Below are 16,991 nucleotides of genomic sequence, written 5' to 3' on the forward strand. Positions count from 1 at the left end.
AGCAGCCTTAACAAGAATATTTAATATAAACAGTTGCCATTCTTGCTTTTGCGTTATCTGCGATATCTGCAGGGCTATTTGTACATTCCACACTGCTATAGAAGGATGGATAGAAAGGCCTAGGAATGTTTGTTTTACAGCCTTGACTTTATTACCATATGATGTACAGTGTTGAACATGATCCATAACAGGACACATGGCTATAGGTCAGGACTGTGTAAGGCTGGTATATACGTTTATAATCAAATCTGAATGCAGTTCATGCATAGACAAATTTAATGTTCATAATTACCGTCGATAATGTTTAAAGCCCAGGGAGTTAGGAGTCTACTGCTGTAAGGTTTAGTGTAAACCTTCTCAAAGACGCCCTCAAACCTCAGGAACAAGGGCCATTAGAGGCGACCGGCACTGCTTTGTTTTTAATGCATCTTCTATGCAGCAGATATGAACTGGAGCTCAATCAGAGAAAGATGTGATGGTGGATTCAGCTAGTGGGCCTGTTTGAAAGCTTGCGTCTTGCTTTATTCACTGAGACAAGAGAGTGAGCGCTGTTGCTAGGTGCTGCTGGATTCATGTGTGGAGTGGCTCTGTGTGGGTGTCCCTCTCTTATGCATTATGATTCACTCGTGCTTTACTGTCAGCATCCACAGCTGATCTGGGGCCATTTGGAAAAAGCCTGATGGGCTGCTTCTCTGCCTTTTGCTCTTCCTCTCTATCTTTCTCACACACATGCACACACTAATGAGTCTGATTACTGATGTCGCTTGTCTGTGCCCTCTAGCATACAGTCTTAATATTATACAGTAGTTTTTAAATGGACAGAGATTAGCACTGTACACTTTATGCTCCCTGTACTCGTTCAGAAGAGCTGCCACAGTTTACAAAATCTCCATAGAACAGTGTTGAAACTCTCTGGGGCAGCTGTACATGAGCTTAAGCTCACCATGCTTAATGCCAAGTGTTGGCAAGAGGGGTATAAAGCCCCACAGCATCATCTACGATCACAGGAAATAGCTGGAGTGGCATCTGTACCTGACCTCTCTTGGCTGAAAGCCATCAAAGCTCACAGCAATCTAGCACTCTACATTTAAATTCTTTTCAGAAGAGTTGGGGGTGTTACTGGAGCAAAAAAAGGGGACAATCTCCACATTAAAAGTCTGTATTTTATTAGAAAGTTTGTGTGAGCAGTTGTTTTAATATTTAGTCTCATTTAGTGTATATGTTGTTGTTGTTGGAGAATATATCTTGTGGAAAGTAAATGTAATTGTCCTTAATTTAGGCTTCCTTCCTGTAGTAAAGCAACCAGCGACTTGACGATGCCAAGAAACAGCGATGGACATGGAATAACAAAGGCCTCGTGTCGACGAACTGAGCGAAGAAAGCTTCTCAAACCCGCAGTTCTTCCATTTCCCTTTTGTTGCTTGTAATTTCGTGCTTGACGCAGATGGTGGCAGCAGAGATCCTAGAGTAGACCTTAACAAAACACTCGGAGAGGAGAATGTGGCCAAAAGTTTATGGACATCTCCTTCTCATTCATTGGTTTATTCATGAAGAGCTTCTTTTTTATGAAGGTGTTCAGACAGGAGAACATCACCACTTCAGCTCCAGGTAATGGACGCAGTTCCACCACTTTCACTGCTCCACAGTCTACTGCTGGGGTCCGTAGGCTCATCTAGTGTTATTTCCTGCGTTGATGTGGTGATTATATAAACCTTATGTGTACAATGGGTGCACTTTAATGTCAGCAAATAACTGAAGCAGTGCTCTTGTGTTATAGTCATACATTGCTAGTGTAAAGACATAGTAAATATCCTCCACTGCTGTGTTGGTAGCTTCCAAAGATCCTGGCAGGCATTAATTCAACCCCAAACGTTGGCTAAAGATTTAGACTTAAAATACATGCCAAAAGGTCATAGGGGTGTTGGGTGGGAACTGTGCTCTTCTCAGTTCATTTTTAAATACTAACTACACTCAGCTCCACCCCTGCCCTGGTTCTTATGGCTGGGAGCGTGCTGCTTTGAGGGTGTGTGCTAAAAACAGCTTAATGGTGTGTGTGTGTGTGTGTTTTCACTGTCATGGATAGTTTAACTGTAGAGTTTAAACTCAATGTCCAAGAGGATTAATAAAGTAACACTTGTTTTTTTCCTTCTTCATTCTTTCTCTTCTTCCTCCTCCTTGTTCTTCATAACCTTTTATCTGCTCTTTGTCTTCTTCTTTTTCTTCATCTTCCTCTTCTTCATTACATTCTTTTTCTTTTCTCCTTTATCATCTTTCATCTGTTTTTTTGTCTTCTTCATTTTCATCTTTCTCCTCTTTCACCTTCATCATGATCATCATCATCATCTTGTCTGTTTTTTTGGTCTTCTTCACTCTTTCTCCTTTTCTTCATCATCCTCTTCATCTACCTCTTTATATTCTTTTTTTTCTTGTCTTCATCTCCTACCTGCTCCTCTTTCCTTCTTCATTCTAATCTTCATCCCTCTTCTCCCCTTCTTCCTTTTTCCTCCTCTTCTTCATATTCGTTTTTTTCTTGTCTTCTTCATCTTCTACCTGCTCTTCTTTCCTTCTTCATTCTAATCTTCATCCCTCTTTTCTTCTATCCTTCTTCCTTTTCCTCCTCTTCTTTATATTTTTTTCTTGTCTTCTTCTTCTATCTACTCCTTTCCTTCTTCATTCTCATCTTCATCCTTCTTTTCTTCTCTCCTTCTTCCTTTTTCATCCTCTTCTTCTTTTTCTTCTTCTTCTACCTACTCCTCTTTCCTTCTTCATCCTCCTCCTCCTCCTCTTCTTCTCCTTCTTCCTGACTCCTCTAATGCCCTCATCTCTAAATGACATCAAATCCTCACCGCAGTGTTCCAACCTCTAGTCTACAGCTCTCCCAGACGTGTAAAAGTTTGACATGTAACAAAGCGGGATAAACTGCCGTTTAAAACCCAGCAGCCCAACAGTGTATTAAGCAATCGGATCACATCTTTGTCTCGTCTCTGTTTGATCAGGTCGCAGATAGGGAAGTCTCCATGACGATCCAGGGGGGCTGAGTTGCGTGATAAAGCAGAGGGTATGCAGTCCTACGTGAGCACTCTGGTGATGTATACTGAAGTCTTGTGGTTTATGGTGGTTTGTGAAGTCACGGCATGAGATGGTTGATTTATCTCCTACAGACAGGCCCTTCGTCTGTCCGTCTGCCAAGTCTTCTCCACTCACACACACTCACCAATCAGCTCCAAGAGAGGAGACTTACCAACAGCACATAAAGGCCCAGTGACTCAAACAGCCGCTAAACCCAAGTGCTTTGACTGATCTCTTCTTTCATCAGCAGAAAATCAGAAATGGCACCTGAGAAATGTCTAGTAAATATAATGTATTCATATTTTAAGTTAAAGAAGGTATAAACGTCTTTTTACGCAGTCAACTAATGATACGCTCATTTAAAGGAACAATAGGTAATATTTTTACCTTAAAATTACACCTTCAAAATCATTGTGATGCTTCACTGACCTGTGATAGAGGAACTGTGCCTCTGTTGTTGCTACTTAGAGCTCAGCACTACAGAAACTACACTATGTAACTTTTGAAGTAAGGAAAGAAACCACCTTCTCTTCACTGATTTCAACACTAGAGGAGCCTGACGAGCAAGGGAACCTAATTTTACCTACTGTTCCTTTAAGTTAGTGCCTTAACAGATTGCTTTAAAGGAGCAATAAGTAATTTCTACCACTCAAATACTTAATAAACTAACAAAAAAATTACATAAGCATATACTTGCTTTTATCATGATTGCACAACGTACAACAATATTGTCCCTCCGCATCTAGCCCCTCCCACCCCAGCTCCTGGTGAGTAGTTGGGCGATAGTTGTCTTGCTCGTTGATGTTGAGGGAGGAGACTGTTGTTCCTCCACTCCCTCAGCCCACCTTTCTAACCATTATACCACTCATGAAATTGATTATCTTTTATTTATTATTATTTCTTTTAACCTATAAGGTGGTGTGTTCTCCCTGTGTCTGCGTGGGTTTCCTCCAGGTGCTCCGGTTTCCTCCCACAGTCCAAAAACACACGTTGGTAGGTGGATTAGTGACTCAAAAGTGTCCGTAAGTGTGAGTGTGTGAGAAAATGTGTGAGTGTGTGTTACCCTGTGAAGGACTGGCGCCCCCTCCAGGGTGTGTTCCTGTCTTGCACCCAATGATTCCAGGTAGGCTCTAGACCCACCACAACCCTCAACTGGATAAGGGTTACAGATAATGAATGAATGAATCTATAAGGTGCTACTTGAGATGAGGACACAAAAAAGTAGTCCTTGGATGAACCAGGTCGTTGCTAATTACTACCCGCCTCCAAAAGTTACATAGTGCATTTTCCAGGAGCAGGAAAAACAGAGGCTCTGTTCTCCCTATCACAGGTCAGTGAATCTTCACAGTGATTTCAAAAGTTTACCTTTAAAGTAAAATATTACCCATTGTTCCTTTAAAACTATTTTTAAAGCATTTTCTGCAGGAATTACTGAGATATCAGACAAAATCCAACAAAACCATTGAGAATCTTACTTGCTTGAATGAATGCACTGGAAAACTGTTTTGCATACAGTAGTCTCTAAGAGCATCTTCTAAGCAGCTCCATTCACAATACACGTGTTATTTGTATGACTTGTAAATGAAGTACGTTGGCTTGATGTGCGGAGGTCAGGCCTCAGACGGAGAGGTCCTCCTGCTATTATTTGAAACAGACTCTCTGTGAGATGCCTGCTTCCTGTGGCGTTCTGATGGGCTTTTGTCTCTGCGTCTTTTGATGATTTCACGCTGTGATTCATAGAACTGATGCTGCGTTTGATGGAAGCACATTCCAGACCTGAAGGATGGGTTTATATTCCCCATTTCCTGCTGAAGCCATCATCAGCGATCTGGTATTTATCATGGTGCTCTTTTGTGTTCTCATGATGTGCTCACGGGCATAAGTCAAAGTCATGGATCTGAGTTAAAAGAGGCGCGGACAGTTCCTGTGTTGCAAGCTCAGCAGATGGACAGGCGTGTTGGGTTTTTATTCTTTCTGTTTTTCCTTTGATTTTCATCATTTCCTTATCTTCAGCCTTTTGAGAAGCCATTCTTTTAAGAGGCAGTCAGATCTACTGCATGTCCAAATATCTTTGTATTATGTGAATCCAGCTCCTTTAAAGGAACGTCTATGGTTGTGGGAAATGGTTTTGTTTGTATGGTTTGTTTATGTTCAGAAGCTCTGCGTTTTTTAAGGAGGAACAGTATGTTTAAAGAAACAATGACTGTTGTTTGGACGCGGCTGAAGTTTCACTTGTCTGTTCATTCATTTGAAGTACCACAGAAAGTCATTTGTAATTCTAGTTGTTTAGTTTTGTAGTTTTTCGGTCTGTGTTTACTTTCATACACTTAGTTATCTCCAGAATTTGGAGACAATTCCACCTTAACTGATCTGAAACATCAAAATGAAGTCAATGTTACCCACCCATGGAGCAGGAATGGAGCATTATCCTTATCACAGTTCATGCTTTTGGATTTCTCCCCTCATTAAACACACATTAGAGTGGTGTCTAAGATTTTTAATGAAATAAATATATATACAATTTTGAACAACACCTTGAATGACAGTTGCTCAGTTGCTCCTATATTTGACTCAGGCATTCAATTGTGCACTCACAGCTGGTATGATCTCTATAGAACAGCATGAACTGTAATGGGATCATTTAGAGCAGTTTAAAATCATCACTCAGTGCCAGGTTCTGACGGGTATCGTGTCAAACCTTCTTCCTATTAATGCTCTTCAATTCAGAAGAAATATTAAATGAGCAGTGTACCTCCAAGGCAGATATTGTCTGTGTTCCGATCATAGTTTTCACTGCCGTGTGTTTATTGTTTCATAAAGAGGCAACTGATCAAAGCGGTCTCAATAAGCCCAGTGCTGAAGTGGACAGCTCCAGACTAATAACAGCTACTGTAGCCATCAGCATGCGTCATGACACTCTTTTTCACACAAAGTATGTAGTCACCATTTGTTTCTCATTTCAGTTTTATTATGAAGCCCTTTTAAAAACTGGTGTCACAAAGCAGCTTTACAGAACCAAGTCAGCTCCACTGAGGCGACAATGGCAAGAAAAACTCCCTCAGAATATTAGGAAAGGGCTGGGAGGGCTCGTCCCACTGGGCTTTCGCTGTACACAATGTGAGGTGTGTTGTTCTAAGTGGCCCCCCACTCTATTCTGTGTGTGTGTATATATTATATATATATATTAGTCCAGTGCTGTTGTTTTAATAGCAGTTCATAAAACAAAAACATTTGGACTTTGTATATACATGCGGTTTCTCTCATGTATTTACTGAGATACATGGTTTAGAGCTTTGGAAGTGTGTAGAGCTCTTGTTCCACTTTTCCACTTTGCTGTCAGCAGCAGTTCCATGTTTATATCACTTCCACCTAATCAACTGAGCACCTTCAAACTAGATCTTTAGTTGTGAATCAGTGTTTGAGTAACTGTGCTTTATAGGACTAAGTAAAACCGGGAATCTTCAGAGTGTCGAAACAGAATGACACAATCCTCGTGTGATTCAGGCAGATCTTCCTGGTTGGTTGCCTTGAATGCCCAGAAGAGAAACTGCACTGAGATTTGCAAATCATTTCCAGACGTGGTAGAGGTCCACTCACTTTTGTGCCATCCAAGAAATGTTGAAAAGAAGCCGTCTATTTTTGAAGGCGCAGATTAACTTGAACCCGGAGTTGGATGTGACCTGCTGAAAAGCTGCCCTAACCAACCTTCTTGTATTTCCTTCAACATATCAACCCTGCTGCTGTAGATTTACTGTAACTTCCTATAGACATTGGCTCCAGTCCTCACAGAAGAGCGATGTTTTTGTGAAACCAATATGTTCAAACGATCCAGAAAACTAAAGTCAAACTGAGTCAGACCTTTCTGTAGCTTCATCAAATGTGATTTATTGTCGGGTATTTTGAATCACAGTGTCTCATACTTGAACCTAAATTAGAAATGACTCCTGAATTCATGTAATTCATGAAACGTGGAAAATTCTGTCAGTTTCAGGGTTTTGATTGCGAAGGCAGATGGGCTGATAACAGAAATCAGTGTGTGTTGTGTAAAGCACAGGATATTCCTGTCATTCCTTTAATTAAAAATGATTTCTTCAGCACAAATAACTGGTTGAACCGGATGTTCCATCTATTAAATAAGAACCAGCCTTGTTGAATAAATCAAATTTCCTATCGCTATTATCCACCACCACTGATCAGAAGTCCTTGACTAAGTGAAGGAAGTGTTAGATTGGGACAAACGTGTAGGAAGTACATCTCCAGGAACAATGTTAATGAACATGTACAGTAGGGTGTGAAAGTGTTAGGCACCGAAGATTATTATCTTCTCAATAAACTTACATATAACGACATAAAAAACAAACACATAAATACAGTAAAAAGTGTCTAAAGAGTAGTAGATGTGTTGTGAGCGAGGGTGAAGAACAAAGCTTCCAGATGTTCCTCCTAGATCGTATGGATTTGTAAATCAGCAGCAGTTTAGATTTAACATTGAATCATTTATTTACCTGTAAAACTAGGTATTGGATGATAACCTCAAATATCAGACTGCCACAAGGCGAGGTTTGGAGAGAGTTAAACCCAACACATTCACACACAGAATATTACTTACTTACTGTGAAAGTGTTACTTGTATTTTTCAATTATTATTAGTACTTTTTTAAGCAAACATATTCACAGTACTATATATAGTGTACCATGCCTTTTGTGCCCTGCTTTCTTTATTATTTTGGTTTTGGCTTTTGGCCAGTGACAAACAATATGTATTGTGGAACACCAGGACAAAAACTTTGGTCTCCAGTTGTGCTTTCTGTGAATACATGCCTACAACCAGAGTATGAGAAATGTGTGAGAGGTTTATCAATTCTATGAGGAATTGATCTGCCTTTTTTTTGCCTGAAGGAAAGAATTGGACATTGTTCGATCCTGAAATAAAAATGAAAGTCCAAATTTAATCTCAAAATTATTCAGACTTTTTTCTCACATTTTCTCTGACTTTATTCTCAGATTTTTAAAAAAAATATATTTTTCTTTTTCAATGCTGTGGCCCCAAAATTCCGTCGTCGGTTCATTGCGCTCTCCTTGAAACTTTTATTCAGCAAACTGACAGAGTGTAATTCATAACTCCTTAAAATTACACTGAAATATTATAATAATGTAAAAAAGTACGGTGTCCTTTAGCCAGTTCATGTCATGCGCATCTCAATATATATTTATCTCCCTCCCAAAAAAATAGGGGAGTACTAGCATTTTTGTTGGTTAACATTACTCCCATTAATAAATATAAATCAGCTGTGTTGGTTTTACATTGATTCTTTTATTTGACATTTAAATACCCATTATTAAAATCTTCAGTCTTAAGAGGGGACAGTGGGATTAATGAAGGACACACCTAGGCTGTATATCATTCACTAAACTGATGTTAGTTGAAAAGGTTGAAGTGGGTTTGAAAGCCATATCTAACTGCTGGAGACTGAAGGGATGGCTTTGTGCAGGGCATGTGCAGTTAAGCTGCTCTTTGATCACAAACATGAGTGAGTGCTGAAATTTACAACAGGTCCATACTTCTAATACCTGTTATAGCTTAGGAACAGCTCAGCTGGTTTGCAGTGAGGTCTGGGTAGGAAGTAATACGCCTGATTTCAAGGGGTTTACAGATCAAAATAGATACACACATGAAAATAGATTTATTATATTTGGCAGATGTTCACAGTCAGTGACCTGTAGACTTGAGTGGTGTTAGGAGGGGTATCGGTAGAGCAATGCCTGGAATTGAACTCAAGCCCCACTATGTTATACCAAGCAAATATAAATGAGAAAAATCATTCTGAAGCAGATCTCCTGAGTAATTTGGTAAAAATTAGAGTCCTCACTGTGGAAAATAGTGTCATAATTGTTTATTCATTATCTGTAAGCGCTTATCCAGTTCAGGGTTGCGGTGGGTCCGGAGCCTACCCGGAATCACTGGCTGCAAGGTGGGAGAAGGCACCAGTCCTTCACAAGGCGACTGTCATAATCATTCATAGGATTATAAAATAAGTAAATTAGTAAGTAAACGGTGGTATTTGCGGTTTTATTCCAGTACACTTTTGATAAAATTCAGAGAATGTTTCCTCACCATTTACTAGTTCTAATCTCTGCACGCTGGAAAACGCTCCATTGTTTTTTAGAATCAGTTGCTTGAGTGTCTCTGTCAAAAATGGCTCAGGCTTTTCCTCAGTGTGTAGCTGGCTGATCCATGGCCATGAAACAGCATCTGGGGTATTTGGATGTTGGAGAGACCTCTGAACTTTAGAAACATGAAAAGATCCAGTATTATGGATTTATGCTCCATAAATCCATAATACTGACTTATTTTTGCTGTTTCAGTTATATTAGTTCACTTAAGATATAACTCACTCCGACCGCTAACTTTTCATGAAAGTAAACGCAGACTGGACGTGCTACAAACCTAAACAGTTTGAGTTACAAACAAGTTTGTCTGAAATACTCAGGGAATACAAACTTCAACCATGAATAAAGTACAATCGGCTTCTTAATCAAACATACAGTCTCCGAAACAAACAGTAGAACGTAGAGTAGAAGTACATTAATGTCACTAAACGTACACAGAGTGTAAATGTACCTTTAAAGGTACAACATGTATGGGAATATGTGTTATCTTTCAATATAGAACTTTGTAAAATACACTAATAATAAACGTCCTGGAGATGTAATGAGGCATATGAAATCGACACGCTATTGTATATTAATTGTAGATTTTAAAAAAGTAAAATAATGTTCCCTTATTAAAGGTACACGATATGTTCCCTTGAGAGTACCACAACAGAGTCAGTTTTTCCACCTTAAAAGACGCAGAGCTTCTGAATGAGAAAAAAAAAAACGGGAGGGGGGAGAATTGTCTACACTGCCTTTATTACGTGATTACAGGATTTTAGATCTTCAAAAATCCCCTCACTTTCAAATGATTTCCCCACGCTGACTGCATCTTGTTAAGGACAAGGGTTCAAAACACTATTTTGTTTTAGATCATCTAAGAGCCAGAGAAACTTGACAACTCCTGTGGGACATGGATAACTGTAACTTGAACCACTCGGCTCTTGACCAATCAGAGCACACATAGAGCAGGTTCCTTCCCCCAGCCTGCCAATAAAAACTCAGCAGAACTCTTTCTGGAAGCCAAACCCCTTTGAAGAGTTTTTGTGAGTGACCCACTTCTCTCAAAACCCCAACACTTACACACCATAAAGGGTGTGTTTTGCATGTGTGTGTGTTCTACCTCATGCCAAAACCATGGAGGAGTGCTTCCACTGCCCACCTTCCCCAGTGGAGAGTTTATCCAGCAGTGAGGAAGACTCTGACCAACTGAGTGCACATCTGGAGAGGAGGAGGAGGAAGAGACTGAGTTCAAGCCAGAGCTGGAGGGCCAGTCCGGCACTTGTTAAACGCAGCAGAAAGGGCAGCGTGGTCAGCGGCCAGCCGTCCGAGGATTCGCAGAAGCAGAGGGTGCTGGCCAATGTCCGGGAGAGGCAGAGGACTCAGTCTCTGAACGAAGCCTTCGCCTCCCTGCGCAAAATGATCCCGACTTTACCCTCAGATAAACTGAGCAAGATCCAGACTCTAAAGCTGGCGTCCAGATACATCGACTTCCTCTACCAGGTGCTGCAGAGCGACGCCACGGAGAGCAGGAGCTACGCCTGCAGCTACGCCGTGCAGGAGAGACTGAGCTACGCCTTCTCTGTCTGGAGGATGGAGGGAGCATGGGCGATGTCTTCTTCTGACTAGTGTTGAGACAAGATCAGCTTTGCTAGAAGGTGTCTTCTGTGCTACTTCTGAACAAGAGGAAGGATGGGGATTGCATTGGAAACGACAATAATGAAGATGCAAGATCCTGCGCAGTGCTAGGACCCCAACTGTGACTGTGATGTGACTTCAGGAGCAAGCAGTTGACTGTGGCTTGGAATGAAAACTCAGAATCCCGAGAGGACATTGTAAACCCACAAGGACGTCAAGGAGACGTTTTAATTGAGCTGGGACTCCTTCCAGGTCTCTAGCACTGAAATGAAATCAGGCTGCCATCGTATGTAGCACAGACAGCACTTGCTTGGAGCAGAAGAACGTTCTGATCGCTAAACAGTGGATTAGGACCTTGTGTCTACACTCACTGTCCATTTTATCAGCTCCACTGACCATACAGGAGCGCTTTTTGGTTCTACAGTAACAGAAAGTAGTGTTGTACTGGTACGAGTGGATCAGACACAGCAGTGCTGCTTGAGTTTATAAACTCTCTGTTAGACACACCTAACACACTGCTCCACTTTGTAGATGGAAAGTCAGAGACAGTAGCTCATTGGTCGGTTACGCTCTGGTCCTTCATCAGTGGACACAGGACACCGTTGTCTGGATATTTTTGGTTGGTGTACTATTCCGATTCCAGCGGTGACAGTAATGGGTTTAAAGGTCTTAATAGCCACGTTGTGTCTGATCCATATCTACCAGCACAACACACACTAACACACCACCACCACAGTGGTCAGTGTCCCGGCAGCGCTGAGAATGATCCACCACCACATCACACCTGCTCTGTGGGGTGAAATGGATTAGAAAGTATGCAGAGAAACAGGTGGACTACAGTCTGTCCTGTATGGTCAGTGGAGCTGATAAAATGGACAGTGAGTGTAAAAACAAGGTAGGTGTTCCTTATCCAGTGATCGTTCCGTGTATAGGTCACGAGAAAACAAGTCTCAAGCAAGATGTGCCACAGATTTTCATTGTACACTTGATTAGAAAAGCGGTAAATATTGTTGCCCCTTTTTGTTTCACGCATCTGATGTTAACAGATACATATTTAGCATTGTATTTGTTAGAGAGGCCTTCATTTGCTCAGTCTTTTCACAGAAAAGCATAGTTTATAATAAAATTGTGATTCCAAAAAAAGTCTTAGCACATTTTATTTGTGCACAATAACAAATTTTGAAGTGGACAACATGCATTACTGATCTTTAATTAGTTCCGTCCAGTTCTGCAGTAGTTCGCCATGCGTGGAGTCGACAGGAGGTTTTTTTCTGATTGTTTCAATGTTCTTTTGTGTGTAGCAGAAAAGCAGCTTCCACACACACACACACTCACTCACACACACACACACAAGCTTTAGCTCAGAATCACCATTAAACCGAGTTTATTTCACCAACTACACGATGAAACAGCTGCTCTCCGTAGTCGGGGCCTAACACGGTTAAGATGTTGCAAAGAGTGTTTCTGTGTGTGAACTTTCACACTCCAATGACAGTAAGCTGAAATAAAGTGACTGTTTGCATTGTTCACAGTTTAGCCGTATTTACACAGGTGAGGGCACCCAATCGCTGTTCAACTGATAAACAACATAGAAATCAACTGATGGAAAACATACTCACTCAAGCTTTAGAAAGAAGACTTAGGATGAACATTCAGGATGAAAAAGTCAAGTTTGCTTCATTATCAGGATATATTTTCTTTCGTATAGAAATCTATCAGATCATGAAGTACAGTCAGTCCTTGTGAGAAAAAATGTACAAAATAGAAATGGCCATGAGCAGATCATGACCCAAGTGTTCACATGATGTTAAAGTACATGGTACCAAATGCATACTGTACAAGTAACAGCAAAATAAAATAGAAACCATCTACACAAACAATAAGTTAAAAATATATATACATTACAAAATAAAAAAAAGGGAAAATGTGGAACTGGAATGAGGAGAAAATGTACAAAATAAGAATGACTTTAAAGATAAAAAAATAATAATAAAAGAAGAGAAGGTAATAATGTCAACAATATCAATATGACCCTAACTAAGGAGGTCAAATGTACAAAGTATGATGGGTTTATGTTTATTCTAATGAGCCAAACCTGTTCAGTCTTTGTTTTTTCGTTGTTTTTTGGGGGGATCTTGGCTATAGCTCAAAGGAAGTCAAACTCAAGTGCAAACTCTAGACTTAAAACAAAAGATACGTAATCATGCATGCTGTAATAAACCTGTTATTACCGTTTCATTCTCATGCTCAGGGGTCTTTGTGACAAACCAGCACTTTCCCATGTTTTTGATTGTCCTTTTGAATTTCCCACAATTCCCGCACTGTTGAGGAGACACGACTGATATGTTTTGCGCGGCAGCTTCCGGACCTTTCCGTCAGAAGTGCTGTTTGAAATGTAACGTCAGTGACGGGCTCCCTTTGGTGACCAAATGAGTCATTGGGGCTCTCCCACAGTTTCACCCACCAAGTCTTTTGTGACAGCACAGGAACAAGATCACAAGACTGAGTTTAAAATAGTGTTGCAAAAGAGGATGCAAACCCATGCTTTGGTTAAATCTTTTTTTTTTTTTTTTCTTGATCTTTGTCGATTAATCTTCATAGCGCTCTAATTTTGCAGCCGACTCTTCTTTTGTGATGCACATGCCAGTTAATAAACTATTGGAAAATGGTGGCCATCTCTCGTTTCTTATGCAAAAGCTACATCGAGTGACTCGGTCGCTGAGCCGGGCTCAGTGTTATAAACTTCTCGTCTTGGCGTCTACTCTTTTACTGGAGACTACGGTTCAAAGCATTTGTACAGCACATCACTTAGGATAAAAGGAAATGTTAAGTCCAGTTCCAGACGTCTGACCTGTTAAGACTTAACAGTCGACACCGCTGTCTGAGTAAACATGCTGAAAAGGTTGTCTGCCATATGCAAGCTTGTTTGCCGTCCACTGAAATCCACTGCAATGATGGATAAGGTCCTTTCTCTTTAAAAAAAAAACTGACTTAAGGCAGAGCTCCTCAGATTTCGTCCTAAAATCCACCAGCTCTCATTAAAGGCACACGCGCACGCTCATGTGGTTAAAACCACTTCTGAACCTTAGAGGTGGCAATGAGACACAGCACCATCTTGTGGTGAAAAAAAGAACCCTTAACTCATCTGCAGTCTCTATGCTTTACTATGGAGGTTAACAGGCAAGAGCTGCACAAAAAAAATCTAGTGTCATTAAGAAAAACCATTTCCGGTTGGACCCTTCACACCTCATACACCTCAGCTTCCATCCTCCTGTCCTTAATTCTCTTTTTTTCTTCTTCTTCTCCTCTCGGAATGATAAACTACTGGCTGAAAATAATGGGCCACAACATGTGCGACAGGCTGTTGGTCGGTTATGGTCACCATCAGAGGCGTCTCCAATAAACATCTCGAGTCTCTGCAACTTGTACGCGTTGCGTGGGGCCACAGTGCTAGTGGGCTGTCAGCTCTAACATTTCCAGTTAGGCTTTCTGCCCTGGTGCCCCCCACCCCACTAACTGCCCTCTGGGCTGCCTAACCCTGCCCGCAGCCAGGGGAGACAAAAGGAAACACACAGAGATCTTGAGGACCTCACAAGTGTAGTGTAGTGTAGGGATCAGGCTTGGATCCAGATCACAGCACCATTACAGCGGTGGCTCTTCTTCCATGGGCTCATCCTCGGTCCTAGAAGAGAAAAACGTACAGAAAATACGTGCTTACGAAACTTTTAGCAAGACAGACCAGTACAGCTAGCCCACGGTAACATAGTAACAAAGAGCACACAGTACACAAATAATAATGGGTAGGGCTGGGAAGCAAATGTAATATTCTAAGTGTATAATTCAGGAGCGAGAGAGAAGGAAACAAAATGTAAATAAAAGAATGTAGATGATTTCCCACTTTCCCAGCATTTGATTGGATATGTTTGAATCCAGAGTTGCTTATTTAGCTTTGAGCTGAAGGTTAACGAGGTTAACGTTGCTAACAAACTGGGAATAGATGACTACCCAAATAGCCTTGTAAACACACGCCAAAATGTTCATGTGTTTACTTCAAAATACATCTGTAAGCTACATAAACGTTTTTTATGATGACCTTTTTAATAAAACAGTAATCCCTCGCTACTTCGCGGTTCATCTGTCATGGATTCGCTACTTCGCGGGTTTTTTCAAGGGGGGGCTTATGGCTGCTGTATCGCGGATATTGAGGGAAAATCTAGGAAAACCATGAACGATGAATAGCCAATATATATATATTTTTTTATTATTTACATGTATTAGACTAGGCCTGTAGGTGACAAAATATATCATTTACAAGTATTTCTTACGTACAGTACATGTATTGTTCATGTCCACATCTGAGTGAAATTTACTGACGCTGAATCACAGCTTAGGAATGACTCTATTAAAGAAACTGGTAGGATATCACATGTAGTTCCAGCTGAAAAACATTATAGAATGACTGTTTAATGCAAAGGGTGGGTTGTTAACAGTAACACGGAGGGTTTTAAAAGTCCAAATACTCGTTAAATACATAAATATCTTTCCTCTACTTCGCGGAAATTCGTTTCTCGCGGGTGGTCTTGGAACGCATCCCACGCGAAAAACGAGGGATCACTGTATTGCGCAGACTGACAAACTGGAACTAGGGCTGGACAGTAATTCCATATCCATATATATCAAACTATTAATTGTTTCAATTTTGACTGACGGACCAATCCCAGTAGAGCCCGCCCACCAAAATGAAAAGAGGCCCACTTTCAACCAGTCATTCTTGAGCCTTCCTTTATGAAAAACATATGGGAATGTGCAATAAGGAAAGCTAGATGAGAAACCTCATTTCAAAACTGAGGTTATGTGAGGAGTCTTGCCTTATTTTTCATTGTTTGTCCTGAATTTCACTACTGGGAGTATACAGCCAACTCTCTGAACTGACCCGAGGCCAGTGACTGCTGTGCTCAAAGGCCACGCCCATTCAGGGAGCAACCCACCCAGCACTTTTTGCAGCTGGTGGTGTCTCAAAGCAGCTTTCCAGATTTCAGGGTCCTAGCCCCATTGGCAAAGCAAAACCCCCTCAGAACACGAGGAAAAATTCTGAGAGCAACCAAGATTCAAAAGGGGAACACATCCTCCTCTGGTCAACACCAGCAGTGTACAAATGAAAAACTCTATTCATAGACGCTTTCCACTAAGAGAACTCTGATTCTTGAAACAGTCCATTTCAGGATTTTTAGAACCTGGTATCCAGTGAACAAGCCACCAGTTCTTTGTGGGATCTCTAGGTTCCTAAGTCTCTGTGGTTGAATTCAGTGCCAGAGCCATAGATAAACGGATAAACTCATGAAAGAGTCATGGTTAATCCACTGTTTACAGTGGGTTCACATCCTGGTGACATATGATAAATGTTACACAGTCCAGAGACGTCCTACTGACCTTGTGAACAGCGTAGCCAAGAAAAGTAGCCAAGGCTCCCCACACATCTCCAGAAAACAGAATGTCCCTGTTTTATTTCCTTATCTTCATTTATATAACATGCTGTAATTGACTGCGTCCAACTCACGATAACATGTTTTTTTTTGAGGCTTTGTGCTCTTTCTGAAGCTTCTTTAGCTCCATTCTTTGGTTCCAGCTGGGAACTAACTTTTCTGGTTCTCAAAACAAATTTACGTTGGTGGAAATGCGTTGAATGGCGAACAGGACACGAACAAGTTCCACTTTGATGGAAAAGGGCTATCAGACACACCACAATCTCCACTATTATTATGACAGAGTGGTGAGAGGCACAACACAGGCATAAGCACAGAGCCTGGACCTAGAAAATCCCTCATCCTCCAAGGATCAAAGGACCAAGAAGGACCATTGACAGGACAGAAGCCATCAGGCCTGAAAGGTGGAGGCACATCCCGAACTTAACCAAGAATCTCAGACGGAAAAGCTTCAGGCAATACCTAAAATCCAGCACATGTCTCTCTGACAGAGTAGTGCACAAAGAGACAGTTTATCTGTAAGCAGCTTATTTCCTAGCTGGAGTTAGACATCTCTTGGCATGGTTTATTTTTAAGCCCACGCTGGAGAGGTGAGACACCAGTACTTCTGTCTCTCGTTCTGCCTGCCTTAGCGAGACAGAGCTGGGC

The 16,991-nt window shown here is 41.1% G+C and overlaps 2 protein-coding genes across 5 annotated transcripts in view; one reads left to right on the top strand and one right to left on the bottom strand.

Moving 5' to 3' along the window:
* Positions 1–10,149: 10,149 nt before the first annotated feature.
* Positions 10,150–11,151, top strand: LOC136692650 (twist-related protein 2-like). The gene has a single exon (XM_066666218.1). It carries the CDS (start codon positions 10,360–10,362, stop codon positions 10,849–10,851), a length of 492 nt encoding a protein of 163 aa, XP_066522315.1. The 5' UTR covers positions 10,150–10,359; the 3' UTR covers positions 10,852–11,151.
* Positions 11,152–12,033: 882 nt separating this feature from the next.
* The window catches only part of LOC136691715 (histone deacetylase 4-like), a 97,118-nt gene continuing 92,160 nt past the window's right edge, over positions 12,034–16,991 (bottom strand). For all 4 annotated transcript variants that reach the window (XM_066664433.1, XM_066664435.1, XM_066664434.1 and 1 more), the window contains one exon: positions 12,034–14,542. In XM_066664433.1, the coding sequence (XP_066520530.1) occupies positions 14,503–14,542 (40 nt within the window). In that variant the 3' untranslated portion in view covers positions 12,034–14,502. The remainder of the gene's footprint in view (positions 14,543–16,991) is intronic.

The sequence above is a fragment of the Hoplias malabaricus genome, chromosome 3 (genome assembly GCF_029633855.1).
Source record: "Hoplias malabaricus isolate fHopMal1 chromosome 3, fHopMal1.hap1, whole genome shotgun sequence".
Lineage (NCBI taxonomy): Eukaryota > Metazoa > Chordata > Actinopteri > Characiformes > Erythrinidae > Hoplias > Hoplias malabaricus.

Bases quoted from the DNA above. Each gene is read 5' to 3' on its own strand.
- LOC136692650 (XM_066666218.1), top strand. From the start codon at position 10,360: ATGGAGGAGTGCTTCCACTGCCCACCTTCCCCAGTGGAGAGTTTATCC.